Raw genomic sequence first — 22,312 nt, 5'->3', positions numbered from 1 at the left:
GCCACCACGCCCAGCTTGAACATCCTAGTTTAGTGACACGATACACTGTAGACTGTGTCGTGTCTCCCCCGCCCCTCCACGTGGTGAGTGGCTGATGCTATGGCTCGAGGCTGCTGCCCAGCACCAGGTGGGGGAATGCAGTGCATATCAGAAGCCCGGACAAAGATCAAAATCCAAATTTCAAAGTATAATAAGTATAAGGTCTACTGACTGCATTGCTTTCACACTATCATAAAGTAGAAAACGCATGACTCAAACCCCTGTAAATCAGGGATCATCTCCATATAAAGAATTCTCACCATTCAGTAAGGAGGAGACAACCCAATTAAAAGGTGAGCAAAGGGTTTCAATAGGTATTTCTCCACAGAAGATACATGGCAAATAAACCCATTGCTCATCATAGGGCAAATGCAAATTAAAACCATACTGTCGCTTCTTGTTTACGAGGAAGGCTATAGCCGGGAAGACCCTGATGAGGTGTGCGAAGTTGAAACCACCTACACGGCTGGTAGAAAGGCAGAATGGTGAGTTCACTCTGAAAGCAGCTGGCTTGCTCCTCAGGATGCTTCCCATTACTTTTATCTCCTGGCGAGGACAGGTTTAGGCATCTGCCCAAGAGAAGCAAAGCTGTACATCCACAGAAACATCTTTCCATCAACACATGGCAACTCTCTGCATGGAGGAGTTTCGCGGTGACATTTGTGCACATGCGTATATCCTGCATTGATCATGTCCTCTCTCTCCTTCCTCCCCCAGCCTGCGCTGTAGTCCCTCATACTCCCCCTTTTACTGTCAGGCCAGATTTTATTCCACATTCAATAGGAAACATGGGGTAGTTGTCTTTCTGTGTCTGATTTATTTGCTTAACGTAATAACCTCCAGTTCCATCACTTTTTCTGTAAATGACAGGATTTCATTCCTCTTTGGGGCTGAATGATATTCCATTGTGCACATATACCATATTTTATCTACCTTTTCATCTGTTAAGGGGCACCAGGGCTGATTGACCTCTTAACTACTGCGACGAGTGCTGCAGCAAACACAGGTGGACCTGTATCTCTCCTGTATGCAGACTTCATTTCCTTCAGATGTATGCTCAGGAACGGCACAGCTGGGTCACATGGCAATTCTGCTTTTAGTTGTTTGAGGGACCCGCATACTATTTTCCATAATGACTGTGATAATTTACAATCCCACCAGCAGTGCACAGAGAGTCCTTAGTAGCATTTGTCATTTTTTATTTTCTTGATAATTGCTGTTCGAACTGACGTGAGATAGAATCTGAGTGTAGTTTTGACTCAGCCATTTCCCTGATGCCTAAAAATGTGGAGCACTTTTTCCTATATTTATTGGCCATTTCATTCACTTTTACACACGTGCATGTTAATAGCAACATGATTCGTACTGGCCAAAAAGTGGAAACAACTCAAATATTCTTAGCTGATGAACGGAAAAATACAGTGTGGTATATTCAGGCAGTGGAATATTAGTGAGCAATAAAAAGGAGTGATATGAATGAACTTGTAATGTGAGTGAACTTCGAAAATATTATGTTAAATGAACGCAGTCACAGAACACTACCAACTTGCATGATTACACTCATCCGCAAGAGGCGGAGAGCAGATTAGTAGCTGCCAGGAGTGGAAGGAGTAGGAAAGCTGGCACGAGGAGTGACCGTCGTGGGTGGGCTTTTTTGGAGATCAAACATTGGAGACTTAGTGGCTACAGTTGCACAAAGTTGTGAACGTACTCAAAGTGTTGCCTTATATATTTTAAATGGGTAAATTACGTAGGATGTGAATTATACCTCAAAAAAGTTGTATAAAAAGGACCATGTATCTCATTAACTCTTGCTGTAAAGACAGAAATCATCAGATCTGTTGGAAAGGGTGAATCTTTAGCCTCCATCGGTTGTTCTTAAGCCTTGTTTTTTGCTGGTTCTTTGATTTGTCAAGGAAGAGAATCAAAGTGTAGCTGTATTAGGAAAGATGGCAAACATGTCACCAAAGATTGTGTCTAAAAATACAGGGGTCATTGGAAATGTTACACACTTTTTATTACTAGGTGCCTTTGTTCACAGAATGAATCTGTTGTCATTCAGACATTAGTCACGTTTTCAGAATTGAATTACATATCCAGGTAGGAGCTGTGTGTACGGTCATGAGGAAGCCCCACACTCTCTTAGCCCTCTCAACTTCCCATTTCTTTTGCTGTTAATCTTTTTGATTAACATGTAGTAATTGTGCACGCTAGTGGTGTCCAGTGCGGTCTTTCAATCCATGCACACAGTGTGCAGTGATCAAGGCCAACTCCCTTTATCCACCCTGTTCATTGCTTTGATGCCAGATCCCCAAGCAAACATCTCCTAAGGAATAAGTCAGTGGGCTCCGGGAGACCAGACAGAATTATTTGGGTGACTGGGAAATTCTCACACCTGTGAAACAATTTCATAATTTTTGGTTTTATAGATCAGTCTTTTGTGAGTGTGACCAGGAAGAGTCAAGCTTGAGAAAATCGTTTTATTTTGGCTGCAAATAGGTGACTAGTAGGGACATAAATAATTGAGCCGTTAACTTCTCAAAACCGGAGTTCGGGAGTGTAGTTTTAGTTTGGTTTGTTCAGTAGCAGCTCAGTGATCTCAGGGATCCACGTCAGTTCTGCTAGGGGCTGAGAATGACATGGTGACTGCTACAGACAACCTTATTCTCCCAAAGCCTCAGGCAGGAGAAACATTGAATGGATTCTGTATTAGAATCCATTTACCTGTAACTTCAGAGTCAGCTAACAGCACGCTTGAGGTCAGTTGAGGAAGGATGCATGCAGAATTGGTGAGATTTTATGTGCATGTGTGTGCACCTACGTGTACATATGTGTGTGTTGGTGAGGATAGGAACTAGGGTCTTGTGCATATGTGAGAAAAAACTTGAGATGTACAGTAAGTATTCTTATCTTAGCCTGGCATGGTGGTTTCTGCCTGTAATCTCAGCTCTCAGGAGGCTGAGGCAGGAGGAGTGCTACAAGTTCAAGACCAGCCTGAATTGCATAGTGAGACTATCTCAAAAAAAAAAAAAAAAAAAAAAAAGGCACTCTTACAGAATGAATTTTAGGAAGTGAGGCCTTTGTGGGGTGATTAGTTCGTGAGGGTGGAACACTTGTGAGTGGGATTAGTGACCTTGAAAGAGTCTGGAGAGCTGCCTCTCCTCCACCACCTGCAGCCCCAGGACAAACAGGGCCATCTGTGACCCTGAATCTGCTGGCAACGTGGCCTTGGTCTTCCTACTTCGTGCAAACTAAATTCTGTTGCTTGTAAGACAGCTAGGTCATATCCTAAGAGACATTCTCTGCTGGGGTTGAGCCAGGGGACATTGCTTTCTTGGTTTAGCTCTCATTTGACTATAATCCAGTGGACGGTCCATTTAGAGTCACATTTTTGAAGTTTTGGTTGAACAGTCTCCGAGCACTGCGCTACAGTGGCCCCTCGTATTTCTAAGCCCGGGAAGGCTGAGGCAAGGGTTCCAGCGTTGCTGGCCACGAGTTCAGTGTTAGTGACTCAATGACAAATACTAAGGAGGCATTTCTAAACAGAGATGCACGTAAGACAAGGTGGTGATCTGACTGCTTGCTGAGAAAGCTGTGACCAGAGGCGGGCAGGAACCAAGCCCTGCTCTCACCCTACGGGCAGCGTTTCGGTATTCGCACTTCAGAGCTGACAGAAACAGGGCACAACTACCACGGCTGAAAACATCCACCACCTCTCAGGATAAGCACCGTACAGCGAAGAGAGAGGAAACTGGCTGCAAGTGATGTGTGCACCATCTGCTTTTTATAAGTGCTCAAAGAAGTCTCCTGGCGAGGGGGTGACAGTGGAGCTAAGATCGAAAGGGTAACAAAAACTGGAGGCAGGGAAGCGTGTGTCACGAGTTCTAGTACAGCTCTGGGATCATGCGGCGGGCCGAGCTCCAGAACCACCCTGGGCTCACTTCGCTTGTTTCGATATGCATTTGTTTATTAAATGACCACGTCTTGAAACTGCAGCTGTGAAGAAACCTTAGCAGGGATTTTTCCTGGGACCTGGATGGCCCCAGGACTCTGGCCCGTGCTTGCAGGATGGGGGACAGGCCCGTGCTGGGGAAGCCTCGTTGGCGTCCCGGTGCCCTGCTTGTGGCAGGAGCTGGCGGGAGATCAGACGCTGCCGCAATTCCAAGTAGCTCAGGAACAAAGGCTGTAAAGTTGCTAAGAAACCCGCTCTTCGGAGTGTTCACCTGGCTTGTTTGTTTGTTTGTTTGTTTCCATGGTGGTGTGTGAGTGTGAGGGTGCGCACACCAAGGGCTGTCACCCTGCCAGCCCTGAATGCAGCCATACCTGAAGGGAACAATGGCACACCGTCCCGGGGCACGCCATGGGCCCTGGGGATCCCCGGGCTGAGCCGCCCAGGCGCGCCCGGTGAACAGAGCGGAGCCAGCTGCTGCGGCCAGAGGTGGGTAGGGCAGAGCGCAGCTGCAGGAAGGAGGCCTTGGGTGCCTCATGTGCTGCCCGCTCGCAGCGAGGGCGGCGAAGCGCTGGGATGGAGGACCGGAGCCTCGGCCCTGGGAGCGGACCCGCCCCCGCCGAGCTGCGGGAATAAATCCTTGCCAAGGCCGCGGCTGTTGCAAAAATCCTAGATGCCAGATTCGGAGCGCTGTGCCTATCTGGGCTGACCCGATCTAACTCGCCGCCCTGTTCTGGTGTGCGAATCAGCGCGTAGGGAGTGAAGGGCGCTTTCTCAAGGGCGACGGGCAGCGGATGGGGGCCCTATCTCTGCGAAAGGCCGTGGGCTGTGAAAGCAGGAAGAAAGGCCTGAAGTAGATATGAAACTGTATCACTCATCCCGTTTTCGGTTCACCCAGTGCTTATCCAGCCCCTGCCAACTTCCAGCCCTGATCCCAACCGAATGCAGAGTAAAGGAGAATCTAAACTTTGAACCAAGGATCAGCTTTTCTGAGTTTGTTTTTTTCTTTCTTTTTTTTTTTTTTTGGTTTTTCTCCGGTACGGGAACCGAACTCACGACCTTGCGCTTGCCAGGCAGGCGCTTTGCCGCTGAGCTAAATCCCCAGCCCCCTGAGTTTGTTTCTTAATAAATACGTCAACCGCAACCACCAGCCAAACGACCACCATGGCGTTTCCCATCCCTGGGTTCTGCTGTCACGGGCAGGCCTGGGAGCAGGAGGAGCTAAGGCGGACAAGAAGCGTCATCCCCGCCCCACTCGAGGGAGGAAAGGCCTTGCTGCCCAGCAGCACCAGAGGACCAGGCAGCCTGGGCGTCTTCAGACGCCATGCTCCTCTCTGCCCCGTGTGCCCAGCGCCTCGGACTGGGTACTTCCCAGCTCTGGACGAGAGTCAGGGGCACATCTGCTGCTGTCACTCGCCAGTTTAAGTTCCTGTTGCTCCAAAAGTAAAGAGCCGCAAGGCCCAGTAGGGCTTCCACGTACCCTGCGCTCCGGTCCTCCTCCTCCCTCCCCGCTGTTCCAGCCCCTCTGGCCCTGACAAGGGTCAGCCCTCACTGCAGGCCCTTGGCTCGTTCTGTCCCTGCCGCTGGGACGGCGCCCTTGCTCTGCTCCTTTTCTTTAAATCCTAGTAAGAGTTTAACCTTTTTAAGGATATAACATTTTTGGAAGAAAATATAGATAAAAATTTATCGTATTCCTCGGTGCTGAACATTTTTTCTTTTAATTCTAAAGAGAAAAGAAAACAAAATAACAACAAAGATAAAAACAAAACAACACAAAAACAAAACCGATACAGGATTTCAAAACAAGATGATAGGAATTAGCAGTGGTTGTTACATTACATATTGTTATCTTCCACGGAATTGTCCAGATTACCAGATGTAAGAATGCAAGATTGATCAAACCATTAAAGAGAATAAAAAGTAATAAAAAAAACCATTAGAAACGATACAGAGCTTCACTAAACAAGATGGTAGGAATTCAACAGTGGTTGTTACATTGCATATTGTTGTCTTCAAATTAGTTGTTCAGATTCCCAGATATAAGCATGCAAAATTGGTAAGAAAAAGATTTAAGCATTAAGTGTTCCTTTCAATAAACCAATAGACATCAGCAGTTGAATTTGAACATTTTTTCAAACAAAACAAAATCTGGCTTCTTTCAGTTAGCCTGATGTTTTCAAGGTTCATCTCTGTTTTAGCATGTATTAGTCTTTTATATGTTTTAATTGCTGAATAGTATTCCACAGTGTGGACATATGCAGATGGGACATCTAATTGTTTTTTTACTTTTTTTTTTTCTTCCGGTACCAGGAATTGAACTCACGACCTTGCGCTTGCCAGGCAGGTGCTGTGCTGCTGAGCTAAATCCCCAGCCCCCCAGAACATCTAATTGTATATCCAATTTGCATTTCCCTAGTGACTAATGTTGAAAGCTTCTCATGTACTATTTGTATATAGTTCATGGCTATTTGTGTATCTCCTCTGAAGAAATGTGTTTAAATTTTTGTTCCCATTTTAATTAGGCTGCCTTTTACTATTGTGTAAGAGTTCTTTATAGACTGTGGACACCAGGTTCTTGCCAAGTATATGATTGGAGAATATTTTCTCCCTTTACAGGTTGTCCATTTACTTTCTTTCAAGGAAAAACTTTTGGTTTTATTATTTTTTTTCTAATTACCTGCAATGATTTCTGCTCTAACCTTTATTATTTTCTTTTTTCTGTTTCCATTTAGTTTACTTTTCCTTTTCTAAGTGAAGGTGAAACACTGGATTCCTGATTTAAATCTTTCTTCTTTTTATTTATTTATTATTTTTTAGGTTTTTTTTTTTTTTCCCGGTTCTGGGAATCGAACTCATGACCTCACGCTTGCCAGGCAGGCGCTGTGCTGCTGAGCTAAATCCCCAGCCCCTCTTTCTTCTTTTTAAATGTACACATTTCAGCTATATATTTCCCTCTGTGCACTGCTTTTCTGTGTACTCCAAATTTTGATACGTTGTATTTTCATATTCTTCTATCTCAAGTTATTGTGGCCATTCTAGCTCCTTTTTAAAGTTACTGCTTGTATGAAATATCTTTTTAATTTTCTAATTTCCAACTTTATTTTTTTTGTCTTTTTGAGACAGGACCTTGCTATGCAATTCAGGCTGGCCTTGAGCTCACTTTGTAGCCCAGGCTGGCCACGAACTTGCAATGATCCTCCTGCCTCGGCCTCCCCCACAAGTGCTGGGATTACAGGCGTGCGCCACCATGCCTGGCTACGCTAATTTCTAATTTACATGTGCCCTTGAATCTAAGGTGGGGGTTTCTTGTAAACAGCTATAGTTGGAACATTTAAAAAACTCATTTGGCCAACCTATATGCCTTTTGTATGGAAAATCCAATCCATTTCCACTTAATGTAATTACTGAGAAGAAAGGATTTACTTCTGCCATTTTAATGTGTTCTGTTTGTTTTTCTGCCAGTGCTGGGAATTGAACCCAGGGCCTGTTGCATGCTAGGCAAGTGCTCTAAGACTGGGCCCCCTTGTACCTTTTACGTTTCCCAATTCCCCCTTTGGTTTTATTGTGCTAAATAGCGAATTCCTAGTGTGCCATTTTATTTCTTTTTTTAGTTACTGTATGTATTTTTGATTTATGTTCTCCACCATTGCCCTAGGGATTACAATTAACATCTTATTTAAAAACATTCTAGTTTGGATAACGCCAACTCTATGTTAGTACTTCTTCCCCTCCTCCCTTGTGCGTTTATCATATAAATCACATTCTTCTTCATACACTGTGTTTCCATCAACAGACTGACTTGGGCAGTTTTCTTTTGAATCAAATAGGAGGAAAAAGGGAGTTACGGACTTGTATCTAGATATTCCCCCAAACATGTGCTCATAGGTGAGCCTTTTTGGAACTGGCTGGATCTAGGGTTTGTGATACCGGGATTAAGGGTGTGTGGTACTAAGTCAGCACATTGATAGGAATTAGCATAGTTCTGGGTGGTGAGTGGATTTACTGAGATAGAAGCCCCACCCTGGGTGTAGGTGGCACAAGCCAAAAGGTCTGGGGCCTGGCTGGGATACAAGAGAAAGGTAGAGACACTGCTGCTGCTGCCTGCTGCTTCCTGCCTGCTTTGCTGTGGACTTTTTTTCCTCTGTGATGCCTCTGCCCTGCCGCCCTGCTTTGACGCCAGAGGATTATGGACTGAACCCTCTACAAGCTGAGCTGAAATAAACCTTTCCTCCTCTAACTTGTGGGTGTTGAGTATTTTGTCTCAACAATGAGAAAAGTAACTAAGACAGTGGGTTACGAAGGAAAACTCCATTTATACTGTCTTCTATATTTACCAGTGTAGCTATCTTGACCAGTACTTCCTGTTTCTTCATGTGGATTTGACTTACTGGACTTAGACAGCCGGAGGCACCGAGGGCAGCTGCCTGGGAGACGGAGGAGGACAGAGGACAAGGTCGTCCTTGCATCCCTCCCTGTTGCAGCGGTGGTTGCAGTTTTCTTCCTTCAGTAGCAGCTTCTGCCGGGAGGCCCTCTCCCCAGTTTTGCTAGTCCTCCGGCGCTTCACGCCTCCTGCTTGTTTTCTTAACCCCAGCCATACTTCTCAAATAGCCCTTTGTCAGACTCCGTTGCCCCTAGTGGGGGGCTTCATGCCAAGACCTTGGCTGGCTGTGCATGACCTGTGACCTCCCTGCTAAGGCCAAGGTCTCATGCGTCCTCCTCCTTCGCAGCACTCCCCGGGACCCTAACTGTACACCTGCTGCAATGACTCCGTGACTAATGTCTGTTCTTCCTGCTAGGCTGTAAGCCCTGCGAGGACAGAGAGTATGTGCGTTTTGGCTCACGCTTGTACAATCTTTAAGTTTCTAGCAGAGTGCCTCTCATACAGTAGGTACTTGATACGTTTTTACTGAATGAATAGTTAATTTTTTGTATTACTGGATTCACGAATTCTTAAGAGGATGGGGACACACAGGTACAAAAGGCTTCAAAAATCATACCTCCCTGCCTGTCTACAAAGCTCTAAATTGGAAGTACTGAGGACAACAGGGGAGCAGGGGTCCTGAAAACCTGGGTTGTCACCACTGTCACTCTGAGTCAGGAGCTTCTCTGGGCCTGAGACTTCATATCTGTAAAAGCAGGAACTGGAAGTGGCATTCTCAGGGTCTGAGGACCACTAAGACCCTCTCTGTCGTAGGCTTGGACCTGGCTAGAGTAACCCGTCTCCAAGTCAGGATCCACAGCGCCCTCTGGTGGTATCTGAGTGACAAGACAGGGTAGCTTTTGCAATGGTTGCCCCGACCCTCCCAAGACTCACCCTGGGGACCACAGGCGAAGCTCCAAGCATCAGCAAAAATCTTGTCACTCTATTGTGAGCTGAGGCCTAGATGGCGGTAGGCCTTGCACAACCTCTCCCTCCCTGTGCTTTTCGCAGAGGTGGGCGAGCCAGTGTTTTTTCTACAACCTGGTGTTAGACAAACCTAACTCAACAGCATAGAAATGTTTGGTCAATGAGTACTTGTGGCTAATGGGCAAGCATCAGAGTGAGTTAAGCTTTTTCATAATGTCCCTGCTTTCCCAAACTCCCTCGCTCCTGGATGTGGTCTCTAAGAGCTCTGTGGGCTGCCCCTCAGAACTCTTTGAGGTCACTGCCTTCAGCTCCTACAACACAGGAAGCCCTTCCTGCCGCAGGGCCTTTGCACAGGCTCTGCTAGGAACTCTCTTCTCCCAGTGCCCTCTCAGTTCAGGCTCCCTCCTCTTTTGGCTCACTGGTTATTCTGGCTGTGACACACACTCCAGTCTCTAAAGGAGCTCTCTTAGCCCTACTTGCATGTGCAGTCATCCTGTAGCTCTAGGCCAGCCCCTAGCAGTGCGTTTTCCCCAGTTCCTGGCAGAGTGCCTGAGTATGGAGTAGGTGTGCAGTCGGGAGGAGGAGGAGGAGGGTAGCACGTGGCCAGGAAGACACCAGAGACCACTTTAGAGAAAGTCTGCAAGTTTACTCAACAGTGCTCACAGTCACCGTCACATAGAGGAAGTCACTGCTTCACAAAGGCTCACTTTCCCAGGCGGGAGGAGAGAGGCTGGTGGCCTTCAGCTTTCTGTACATCATTTGTGCCTGAATTCCCCAAGCTCCCCCGCCTGCAGTGCCCAGGGGCCCCAGCCTTCAAGCCAGCAAGCCAGCAGGGTGCACGGCAGAACCAAAGCCAGTCTGGGTGCAGAGTTTAAGATGACCTTGTCCCTTGCGACATGGGTCCCACTCCCCCACAGGTGGCAGTGGGCCTCGGCTCAAGATCACTTTTAAACTAAAGCATTACTTGGATTTTTTTTTGCAGTCCATCAGTGAGGGAGATAAAGGATTCCAGAACAGAACTGCAGTCCTTGTGCCCCATCTGTTCTTGACCTTCTAGAAATTATGCCGGATCACCCAGCCCGAACAAACCAGGGACCACTGAAGCCAGGAACCCCAGTTTCTCGGTTACTACTGTAGGTGCTTTGCTATTCTTCTGAGGCTCGAGAGACTAGAATAATGGAGATGCACAGAAAGAAATCTGAAGCCATTTTCAAGGACATCACCTAGTTCTTAAACTGAAGAAGACATTCAAAAAGATAGGCGTTCTGAAGAGTGAATGTACTGCGGACTTTGGAAATCTATGTGGTGCATCTTCCACAAAACTGCTTTTTCTCTCTGGCCCTAACATCACATGCCTGCTCAGGTCTCTTCTGTGGATTTTCCCCCTTCTGCCTCTGAGCTAGTTCTTCCTGAAGGGAAGAATCAATAGTTTCTGGACTAGTTTTCACAGTTGAAAGCTCGAAGTGGAGGCACAGGACAGAGTGCTTTTCATATATGCACCTGCAAACGCGAACATCTCCAACGGCCTTGCACTTACAAGCATTCCTTGCATTCTCAACGCTTCTGGAGGACTCCTTTGAAAGGCGGGTCACATGGTCACCATACCTTTAGTCACATTCAGTTTTGTGACTTCCTCCAAATAAGTTTTTGAGGAAAAGGGGCTCATCCGCTCACCTGTTACTTGGCTAGTGGCATCTCTACAGGCTCCAGGCTGAGTTTTATTGAGTATCAGCGGGGATAGGAGCAGAGACCTGAATCCTTGAGACAGGTGGTTTCCAAAAATGAGGTCAAAACAAGGGGCTTAGTATTTGCAATCAGTCAACAGAATTGAACAATAAAATTCTGCCCTGCGTGGTCAAGGGTCAGAACCTAGTGGTGAGAACTCCGCAAGGACAGACACCGGAGGTCAGCGGATGCGTCCAACTCTGTTTACAGTGTGAACCAGACCACAGAGGAGAACCCAAGGTCAGGGAAGAGGAAGGTCTGCGCTCCTGCAATCCACAGGAATCCTGATCTTGCTGAGAATGCTGCCACCCGCTTGGAGGAGACCGTTTGGAAATCTAGCCCGCACGCTGTACATTTTAACCCTAATGGAGAAGGACAAGTGGTACACTGCTTGGAGCTCGGAATGGGGTACCACAAGCGTGGCCCCCAACAGGGCTCAAAGAGGCAACACACAGCGTGCTTTCAGGGGCTTCGGAGGCCCTTGAGGCCATGGACTAAAGATGCTGCTGAGCCGCCCTTCAATTTGAAGTGTCCCTCACCTGATGGGTACAACTCTGGCTTCTGCCCTTGGGGGCCACTCGGTCTCAGACCTTGGTCTGGGTCCAACACCTCCTGCTTGCAGCGAGACACGGAGAAACACACTCACCCGGTAGGAACTGCACACACCACCAAAACTTTCCCCTCCCCCTGCCCCACCCCTGTACGTTTGTCGAGCAAGGCACTAGGAAATGGTTCAAGTTTAGAAATTTGCTGTACATTTGCATTTTTTTCTTTTTTTGTTAAAGGCACAGTTTTTACTTGAATGATGCTGCATTGCGCTCTGATGATTCAGGTCCCCAAATCGCAGTGCTCTGGTTATCCTCATTCTAGATTCTAGAAGGAGCCCCATCTTTTGAGTCCTTTCCATGGGGGGCCGCTTCTGGAGGTATAGCACTCATCTGGGAAGAGGCAGGAGGCCTCAACAAGCAAACTCTGCAAGCGCAGGGCTGCAGTGGGAGTGGTCCTTTGCCGGCTACACATCCAATCTGGGTGGGGGTGGCCAGGGACGGCGATCCCTCCCTTTTTCCCTCCCCGATAACGGATGGCTTTGAGATCAGCCAGCATCTCCGAGGCAGATTTGTGGCTCTGGTTGCAGATTTATGTCTCAGTCACTTAATGGTTAATGGTACAACCAAATGACCCAACTCTGATTGGAATACTGATTTCAAGTACTTTCCGGGCCAGCTGGTGGAACCTATCGTTGTGAAATGTGATTTTCACTTCTGAATCAGCGGGTGGCGGGTTGGTACAGAAATGCGATTAGTTTGGGAACCCTCTGGAAGCCTGATGTGTAATTAAACAGTGAAAGGTAAACGTCAAGGGCTGGCATGGAGCTGGGTGTTCCTCTGGTCGTGGGACATCGGGTTCCCTTCTCCACTCACATGAGGCTCCAGGGCCCCTGTCTTTGCTGAGACTGTGTGGTACCAAAGCCTCTGGTGTCAAGTGATCGACAAAGGTCCCCCACCACTCCCTTCCCAAGGCCTCTCACCTTGGGATGTAGAGAGCCTCTGGGCCTGGGGCTGCCCTGACTGTGTGACACCTGGCTGCTGCTTGAATCACAGCATTCTAGAAGCCCATTCGCTAGAATCCTATGGAACATTCTAGTCTGTGATGGAATCACAGAGTTCTTGAGAAATGCTAGAGTTCTATGAGAACTAAAGCCACGGTGAAGCCAGAGGCTTTGTGTCTTGCCTGTGGCCCATCGCCGAGGCCTCCACCCTCTGGGAGGTGAGCACCTCGCGGCACCCCCGTTCCTCTCCGGAGGCGGGGAGCTGCCTCGGAGAGAGCGAGAAAGACATGGAAGCATGGATCAGGGGAACCCACACAGCGCGGCTGGCTGGGAGGGCCACTCGGCCTTCCCCATGGGCCCAAGGCCACTGCATGAGCCCTCAAAAGCTGGTGGCCGGACTGTCCTTCCTTGTGTCTGGAGAGTACTGGAGTGGGCATTTCAAGTACCCAGAGAGCCAGAGGGGACATCCCGAGTGCCCATGGCTGCAGCGGAAGGTCTGGGGCCCTCTCCTGACCCACACCTGGCAGGTGGCCAGTGCTCAGGTGTAAACTCTGAGGGTTCCAGGTGTGGCCACAGACCGAGGTCCGTGGGACTGAGAGAGAAGGCCGAAGCTGGGCAACAGTGACAGTCACCCCGGCACAGGCAGGGACCAGGAGGCCCAGGGAGGGTTTCTCTTCCGTCTGGCGCAGGTGGTGCCTGGTGCTAAAAGCTGCCCCTGGCAGGCAGACTTGGCCTTTATCTCTATCTCTGAGCACTGTTGTGTAGGAGAGCCCCCGCAGGGCTGGGCAGCAGGGCTGCACTCATCTTTGGGTGGCCTAGGGCCTCCCTGGGATTCCCCCACATACCGCGCAAGGGGACAGGGTGACCAAGCTGGAAAGGCCTCCCCGGTGGGAGTTAGAGCAGGCTCTGCCTCCCGTGGGCGCTGCTCTCACCCTGCCCCCCACTCAGGACTGCAGAACAGGCGGTCCCCGGCTCCCGCCTCGGCAGCCCTCCTCGCCCTCCACCCCCGGCCAGCACCGTGACGCCGTGCGCCCACAGGACCCGGCCTCCCCGGGAGAGAAGGGCCGTAGTGAGTGCCGGGGGCCCACTGGGCCCGCCGAGGGGACTGCAGCATCAGTTCCTGTTGAACTTCTCCAAGACTGTTGAGTTGGTGTGTTCAAACAGCCACTGCTGGGTGGCGGAGGCCGGGTTGCAGGTGTTCATGAAGATCCGGTGGTCACTTTCACTGCAGTCCACGCAGCTGCCACTTACAGGGTGGAACAAGGTCCTGTCCTGTAAAACACGGAGGTCATCAGGCAGGAGGCGCCGGGGACGGGAACAAACAACAGCAACAGTCACAGGAGTGAGGAAACAAGGAAGCCGCTGGCCAGGCAGGGCTCCCGCTCCTGGTCCTCCTCCCGGGCACGTGGCCAGGCGCTGCCCGGCCTCCCCTGCGGCTCATGTTGCCCTGGGACTGCCTTCTGACTACTGGGCGTGGGCAGGAGTGACCCTCGCTGCTTCCGGTCTGGGCCTCCACGCTGCCCGCCTCCAGCCAAGTTTCACTGGTCCTCGGTATAAGTTTTGCTTTCCATTTAAATGCTCTCAGTTGCCAACATTTGAGATTTCACATAGAAATGTGAATTCCTGGCTCCTCTTGAGCACCAGGAAAATCGGGAAACAAATGAACGAGGGGGAGGGCTCTGTGGGAAGAAGCAACGAGGCGATGCATTGTTTAAAAAAGAATTCAGTGCTGGGAATGCAATTCAGGGCAGAGCGCTGGCCTAGCATGAGGCAGGTGCTGGGTCTGATCCCCTGCTCAACAAAAACAAACAAAACCACAAACAAAACCATGCCGCAGGTGGCCCTGCTCCCTGCCCACGGCTGGCCTGACTTACTTTGCGGTATTTCCACAGCTGGTTGCCCTTCATGCTGTGGCAGTCGTACAGGGTGACAGGGCTGGTGTGGGAGATGGCGTCCAGGCAGAACTTCTTGGTGTGCTGAGGGTCTCCCGGCCGGATGTCCTCTCTCCAGGTGAAGGTGAACACCTGTGCACACGGGGACAGCAGGGGAGTGGTCGTGAAGCCCTCTTTTTTCTCCTTTTTATTTTATTTTATTTCTCTGGTACCGGGAATTGAACTCACGACCTTGCGCTTGCCAGGCAGGCACTGTGCTGCTGAGCTAAATTCCCAGCTCCTTCTCCTTTCTATTTTAAAATGATGGAAAATTTGAAACAGTCTATGGGCCATCCCTCCTGTTCTCATCAGCCAGCTCCTGGCTAGTCCTGCTCCAGCCCTACCCTGTCACCACCCCTACGCACATCCTTTTGAAGCAAATCCCAGTCAGGTCTGAGCACTTCAGCAAGTGCCACGGTGGTACGCTGTGATGAGGTCCTCCTGTCATCCGGTGAGCAGAGCTGAGGACTCTCGGATTGCCCTGTCAACTTCTTTTCACATTCTGCTTGGCTCAGGGTCCAGACTGGGCCTATATACTGCATTTAGTTGAGAAGCTTTTTTGTCTTTCTGTCCCAGAAGCTTTGTTGAAGAATAACTGGCACACAATAAGCTGCATGCATTCAAGGTGTACAGTGTGGTATATGTGTCAGTTACCAGGACTGTCGACTTAGCTGGCTTGGTAAAGCACATTTCTGGGTGTGTCTGCGTCTGTGGGGTCAGGAAGGTGTGACGTCAGGTACTATATCGGGTCCCCGGCCCCTTTCCCCTGCTCTGCTTCCAAGCTGCCATGAAATAAGCAGCTTTATTCCATCAGGCCCTTTTGCCATGGCATTTCTGCCTTGGAGCCAGCTGACCATGAGCTGAACCTCCGGAACTGTGAGTACCTGAGCTGCTTCTCCTTTAAGTTGTGGGTTTGAGTATTGTGTCTTAGTAACGGAAAAAGTGACCAGTGCAGTCTGCTTTGACATATATTTCTACCTAAGGCCAGCATCACAATCAAGGGAATGAACACAGCCACCACCCTCAAAGTGTCTCCATGCTCCTTGGAAGTGTTCTCCTCCTGTCCCTCCTCACCATGAGAGATTCGCTTACCGTTTCTAGAATTTTAATATGAGAAGAATCATTCAGTATGTGTATTCTCTTTTCTCTTTCTTTTACTCAGTCTACTTTCACTGCAATTTGTTGTAGTAGCACATCTGGCTTGTTTCCAGTTTTTGGCTATTTACAATTTTTTTGTGTGTCTTTTTGAGACAAGGTTTCACTATGTGATTCAGGCTGGCCTTGAACTCATTATATAGCCCAGGCTGACCTCAAACTCACAGCAATCCTTCTGCCTCAGCTTCCTGAGTGCTGGGATTACAGGTGTGCATTTTGACGTTTACAAAGAAAACTGCTATACACGTAGGTGTACAACCCTTTGTAGGGGCATATTTTCTTTTCTTGGATAAATATCCAAGGTTAGAATGGCTGACTCACATAAGAGATCAATGTTTTATTTTCTACGGAACTGGCAAACTGTTCTTCAAGGTGGCTGTCACTGCTTGCCCAGAAGCATGGCCCGGGCCAGTCTTTTTATAACAGGCACGTGGATATATTATTGTCATTTTCATTTCCGTTTCTCTAACAACTAATGAAGCCAAGAATTTTAATGTTTTTGCCATCCCTTCTTTGGCAATGTATCTGTACGAATCTTCTGACCATTAATTATTTTTCTTTTATTATTGATTTCAGAGAGTTCTTATATATTCTAGAAACAAATCTTTTATCATATATATGCTTTACAAACATTTTCTCCCAGTTTGTGGCTTGACTTGTTACTTTCTCCACACTGTTTTAAAGAATTGTTTTTCATATCGAAGAAGTCCAACTCAATTTTTTTCTTTTGGTGTTACAGTCTTGATGTTAGATTTTTTTTGGGGGGGTACTGGGAATCGAACTCAGGACCTTGTGCTTGCCAGGCAGGCACTGTGCTGCTGAGCTACATCCCTGCCATATTCTTGGTGTTGTGTCTAAGAAATTATTGTTTCACTCAAGATCATGAATCCCTTTGGTTGTATTTCCTTCTAAGAGCTTTTTATTTTAAAAATTTTAGTGCATCTAATTTTATTTACTTTTATTAATTTTATTGGTACATCTTAGATGTACACAATGATCACATTCATCCTAGGAAATCTGTACCTAGGTGTACATGAGAGATCTTGATTCTTCTTTTTTTCCGTTCCCCTCCTCTACCGTCAACCCCTTTTCCCCTTCTTAATTACAAAAGCTTTGTTTCTACTTTTTCCTTCTCTTTTTTCCCTTTCCTTTGCACTTCCTTAGTTCCCATTCTAAGAGCTTTTTAAATTTAGATTTTATGTTTAAGATAATGACCCATTTTGAGTTAACTTTTGTATACGGTATAGGTATATACTGATTTCCTTTTTGCATATGGATATCCAATTTTTCCAGGACCATTTGTTAAAAAGACTATCTTTTCATCATTGTACAGCTTTTATGCCTGTGTTTAAAGGAAATCAGTTGTCTTTATAAGTGTGGATCTACTTCTAGACTTTATTTTGTCCCACTGATTTTTTAAATGTCAGTATTACACCACCCTGAGGGTTATTGCCTTACAGCATAACTTGAAATCAGGCAGCTTTAGTCCTTGAACCTTGTATTGTTTTTTGAAAGTTGTTTTGACTACTCGAGGTCCTGCACATTTCCACATGAATTTTAGAGTCAGTCTTTCCATTCTATAAAGAAGTTTATTAGGATATGAGACGTGTTGGATTTACATATTGGTTTGGAAATAACTGATATCAGTTTGAGTCTTCCTATGAACACAACATATATCTTCCTTTTATTTAGACCTCCTTTAATTTTTATCAGCAATATTTTATAATTTTCAATATTTTATAATTTTCAATAATTTTATAATTTTCAAATAAATTATAATTTTCATATTTTATAATTTTCAAATTTTCTCTCAGCCACAGGATTTTCATCATAATATACCTGAGTGATATTTTCTTTTTTTTTTTTGTTTTGTTTTTCTCCGGTACCAGGAACCGAACTCACGACCTTGCGCTTGCCAGGCAAGCGCTTTTGCCGCTGAGCTAAATCCCCAGCCCCCTGAGTGATATTTTCATGTTACAGAAAATGCTTGCTTTTAACTTTAATTTCAGATTCTGTACACTTAGTATAAAAATATGATTGATTTCTGTGTCTTGTAACTTTGTTAGATTCAGTTATTCGTTCTAGAAGCTCCTCTGTAGACTCAACAGAATTTTCTACATCCATTCTCATATAGTCTATAGATAGTTTTCCTCCTCCCTTTCCCGTTTGGATGTGTTTATTTTACTTTCCTTGCTGAACAGGTTAGAGCCACTAATTCAGTGTGAAGTAGAAATGATGGGACTGGGCATCTCTTTCTTAGGAGAAAGCATTTAGACTTTCAGCATTAAGCGTGATGTCAGGTGCTTTCTGGATTAAGTTGAGGAACTTCCTTTTTACTTCTGGTTGCCAGGAATGGATGTTAGGTTTTTTTAAAAATGCTTTCTCTGGGTGTACTGAGGTATTAATCTGCCTTTTCTTTTTTAGTTTTTTAATATGGTAAATTGTATGCATTCCTGAGACAAATTACACTTACAATGTATTGACCTTTTACACCGTCGAACGCAACGTTCTAAAATTTTCTCCAGTGCCTTTAATCCATGCCCATGACATGTCGGTGTACGGCGGGTCTTACAACGTTTTAGTCTGGTTTGGGGACGAGGGTAACGCTGGTCTCACAAGATGACTTGGCAAGCACTCCCTCCTTTTCTGGAAGCATTTCTTTCTAGACTTGGCCAAGTCTCCTCACATGTTTGGTAGATTCTTCAGTGAAGTCACCCAGGCCTGGATTTACCTCAGACGCCACGTCCTGTCTGGCTCTTCCCCATGAGGGTCAGCAGTTACAGCCCGGCGGCCTCCTGTACCCCCAGGTCTGGTGCCAGTGTGGTCTGGTCCCACTCGGCTTCTCTCTCCCCGACCTGGGGCCGGGATCTCCCTCAGTGAAGGACGTGGGGCAGCTGCTGGGCCCAACCACTCATCTCAGAGATTTTCACTGGCTGACGTCCACCCTCTTAGAAACTACTGCCGCCTCTGCCTCCTGAATTTGTGAGCGCTGCAGCCTCAGAGAGTGCCAAGGCCCGCCGAGCCCCTGCTCGGTCCCCTTACCTGCATGTTGTTCCAGGCGGCCTCCCCGCGGCCCCGGACACAGGTCTCCAGCCTCAGGGGGGCGCCCAGGGCCCCGTGCTTCGTGTCCGCACACAGCCCTGTGCCCACGTTGCGGATCTGAGAGGGGAAGAGGGAAGGCGTGGATCAGTGAGGTCCCTTGAGGTTGACGGGGACACCAAGGCAGGGAGATGGGCTGAGCTGGGGACTGTCCTCACGAGGCTTGCCCTGGGCCGCTGGGGTGTGCTCGCCTCTCCTGAAAGGACACTCAGCAGGGACGGTCACTACCCAGAGTCAGGCAGGAGAGGTACACTGAGGGGGAGGTGGTCATGGGGGCTCCCTGACTCCACTCCTGGGAACTGGAGCCACCAGGTCCAGGAATCGATTGTGACCCTCATTCCAGGTGATGCAGGGGTGGGGGCCCAGGGACCATACCTCAGAAACCACTAGAAAAGGACATAAAATGTTTGCTGTAGGGTCCTTTTGGCTTTGTTTTGTTTTTTAAAGACAGGGCCTTGGCCGGGCGTGGTGGCGCATGCCTGTAATCCCAGCACTCGGGAGGCTGAGGTAGGAGGATCGTTGCGAGTTCAAGACCAGCCTATGCTACATAAGTGAGCTCAAGGCCAGCCTGAACTGCATAGCTCAAGGCCAGCCTATCTCAAAAAATAAATAAATAAATAAATAAATAAAGACAGGGACTTGCTATGTAGCTCGGGCCGGCCTTGAACGCCCCATCCTGTCTCAGTCTCGCAGTGCTGAGATTACAGGCCTGCTCCTCACGTCTGGCTGGGCTGTGGTCCTGGACTGCTGCCTTCTAGGGCACGTGCACGGCAAGGGGTGGCCAGAATGCAGCCCCAGCCACGCCGTAACGAACAGCAGTGGCCCACATCCCTCAGTGTCAGCAGGAGGGGCTGGGGGTCAGAAGCCCACAGTAGGTGACTTGCTTGGGCACTGGACAGCGCTCGGGCACTTAGGATGGTGTCTCAGCAAGAAGAGTGGCCATGGCCGCGGGGATGGAGGTCATGCATGGGCTCAGCAGCACGGACTCCCACTCACCCAGGCTGATCTGGCCACAGCCACTGCTGAATGCCCGATATGCCAGCAGTGGAGACCACTGAGTCCCCGATGTGCACCATTCCCCGCGGTGATCAACCTGTGACCTGGTTGGTTATATCAGAGCACTTCCATCATGGAAGGGACTGTGCTTTGTCCTCGCTGGCATAGACACGTATTCTGGATATGGATTTGCCTTTGCTGCACGTACTGCTTCTGCCAAACTACCATCTGTGCACTCACAGAATGCCTTATCTGCCATCATGGGATTCCACATAGCATTGCCTCTGACCAAGGAACACCTTTTACAAGAAGTGAGGCAATGGGCCCATGCTCATGGAATTCAGTGGTCTTACCATGTTTCTCACCATCCAGAAGCGGCTGGATTGACAGAAACGCAGAATGGTGTTTTGAAGACACAGTTAAGGTGCCAGCTGGGTGACAACAGCTTGCAGGGCTGGGGCAAGGCTCTGCAAAAGGCTGTATATGCCTTGAATCAGCGTCCACTTTATGGCCCTGTGTCTTCCATGGCCGGGATTCACGAGTCCAGGAACCAAGGGTTGGAAGTAGGGATGGTACAGCTCATCATTGCCAGTGATCCACTAGCAAAATTTCTGCTTCCTGTTGCTATGACCTTATGTTCTGCTGGCTTAGACGTCTTAGTTCCAGAGCGGGGAAGCACAATGACACCTTGAACTGGAAGCTAAGACCGCCCCCTGGTCATTTTGGTCTCCTCATGACTCTGAGGAAACAAGCTGAAAAGGGAATCACAGTGTTGTCAGGGTGACTGACCCAGGTTATCAAGGGGAAACTGGACTATAATTCCACAGTGGAGGAAAGGAAGAATATATGTGGAGAGCAGGAGATCCCCTAGGGTGGCTCTTAGTAGTACCACACTCTGTTATTAAAGTCAGTGGAAAACTGTAACAACCTAACCCAGGTAGGAGGACAAATGGTGCAGAGCCCTCAGGAATGAAGGTGCAGGTCACTCCACCAGGGAAAGAAGCAGGACCTGCTGCGGTGCTTACTGGAGGCCAAGGGAATACAGACTGGGCAGTGGAAGAAGGCAGTTCTAAGTACCATTTACGACCCCATGATGAGCTACAGAAACAAGCATTGTTTTTTTTTTTTTTTTTTTTTTTTTTTTTTTTTTTCTCCGGTACCGGGAACCGAACTCACGACCTTGCGCTTGCCAGGCAGGCGCTTTTTGCCGCTGAGCTAAATCCCCAGCCCCCAGAAACAAGCATTGTAATTTTTTTTTTTGTCTTTTTGAGATAGGGACTTGCTATGCAGTTCAGGCGGTCCTTAAACTCACTCGAATTTGTAACAATCCCCCTGCCTCAGCTGCTGAGATTATAGGCATGCACCACCATGCTCAGCAAAGCATTGTAATCATTCTGTTTCTCCCCTAACATGGTTCTAATGGAATATAATGTCGACAGACTTAACACTGGTTCTTACGGGTTGTTAAACCTGTGTTATAATGTTCAGGTTATGAAACCATGAGAGCAAACGGCATCCTAAGAACACTGGCCTTCTACCGGGGGGAGGAAGTCCGTGTGTTTCTGTTTTTATGCAGGATAGTTACAACGTGTGGGGTGGAATTTGGTGTCTTTGTATCTGGAGACTGGGTTAAGGAATGTGTCTGGTTGTCAAGTTGACAAGGGGTGGATTGGTTAACGACTGTCAACTTGAGTGAGAGAAGCTCAGCTGAGGGCCCACCCTAGGGCTGCTTGTTGTCTGGAGGGTGTGAAGGGGGAATGAAGGACACATCTGCTTCTGTTTCTTCAGAGGAGCTCCAGTCTTCGCCTTCACCTCGGACGTCATCTCCTGGCTTCCGGAGCAGACTCCTCAGCCCTCCATCGCAGACCATCGGCCTCCTCACACAGACTCTCGTGGGACACTGCAGTGAGCTCAGACTTTGGCTGGATCCTTCGGTCTCCAGTGTGCAGACACCCTCTGCTCTCCCTCCCCTGGCTCTGGGCGCCCATTGTGCACCAAGCTTGGAAATTCTCCTACACTTGTAGAGCGTGTGTTGCACCTGTTTCTCTAGTAAGCACAGCGCCAGGTCCTGCGTCACACCACGTCATTCCTGCCCCTGAGTCGTCCCGTCTCCTTTGTCTGAGGGGTGGCTGGGCGTGGCGGCTATGGAAAGGCACCACTTGGGGTCCCGGTGGCTGTGTCTTCCCCAAGCCTGTTCCCAGCTCTGCCTCAGGGAGGCAGGGACAGCGCAGCAGGCCTGATGGGGGGCGCTGAGCTCCTCTGATGCGTGATTTGGTTGGAGGACCCTCATGACTCTGCCTCCAACTTCCTTAGAGCTGTGCTGCAGGCTGAGACTTCCTTCGGCCTCACACGTCCTCTTGTGAATCTCTCGCACATCTCATTCACGTGGCCTCGGCTTCTTGGAACATAAGGTCATAGGAACAGGAAGCAAAAATTTTGCTAGTGGATCACTGGCAATGATGAGCTGTACCATCCCTACTTCCAACCCTTGGTTCCTGGACTCGTGAATCCTGTACCACTGC

At 48.4% G+C, this 22,312-nt stretch overlaps 2 protein-coding genes across 2 annotated transcripts in view; one reads left to right on the top strand and one right to left on the bottom strand.

The window, feature by feature from the left end:
- The window catches only part of LOC106147204 (translation initiation factor IF-2-like), a 13,819-nt gene extending 12,632 nt beyond the window's left edge, over positions 1-1,187 (top strand). Inside the window, exons 3-4 of the mRNA XM_013507415.1 lie at positions 452-524; positions 989-1,187. Coding sequence (XP_013362869.1) covers positions 452-524; positions 989-1,007 — 92 coding nt within the window. The 3' untranslated portion in view covers positions 1,008-1,187. The remainder of the gene's footprint in view (positions 1-451; positions 525-988) is intronic.
- Positions 1,188-9,960: 8,773 nt separating this feature from the next.
- Positions 9,961-22,312, bottom strand: part of Galnt10 (polypeptide N-acetylgalactosaminyltransferase 10) — a gene marked incomplete at its 5' end in the record, with an annotated part of 225,838 nt that continues 213,486 nt past the window's right edge. The window contains 3 exon segments of the mRNA XM_005376193.2: positions 9,961-13,881; positions 14,484-14,633; positions 18,738-18,854. Coding sequence (XP_005376250.1) covers positions 13,723-13,881; positions 14,484-14,633; positions 18,738-18,854 — 426 coding nt within the window. The 3' untranslated portion in view covers positions 9,961-13,722.

This window comes from Chinchilla lanigera, unplaced genomic scaffold (assembly GCF_000276665.1).
Source record: "Chinchilla lanigera isolate Chin_1 unplaced genomic scaffold, ChiLan1.0 scaffold00007, whole genome shotgun sequence".
NCBI classification, from domain to species: domain Eukaryota; kingdom Metazoa; phylum Chordata; class Mammalia; order Rodentia; family Chinchillidae; genus Chinchilla; species Chinchilla lanigera.
This window is presented reverse-complemented; position numbering and strand designations above follow the sequence as displayed.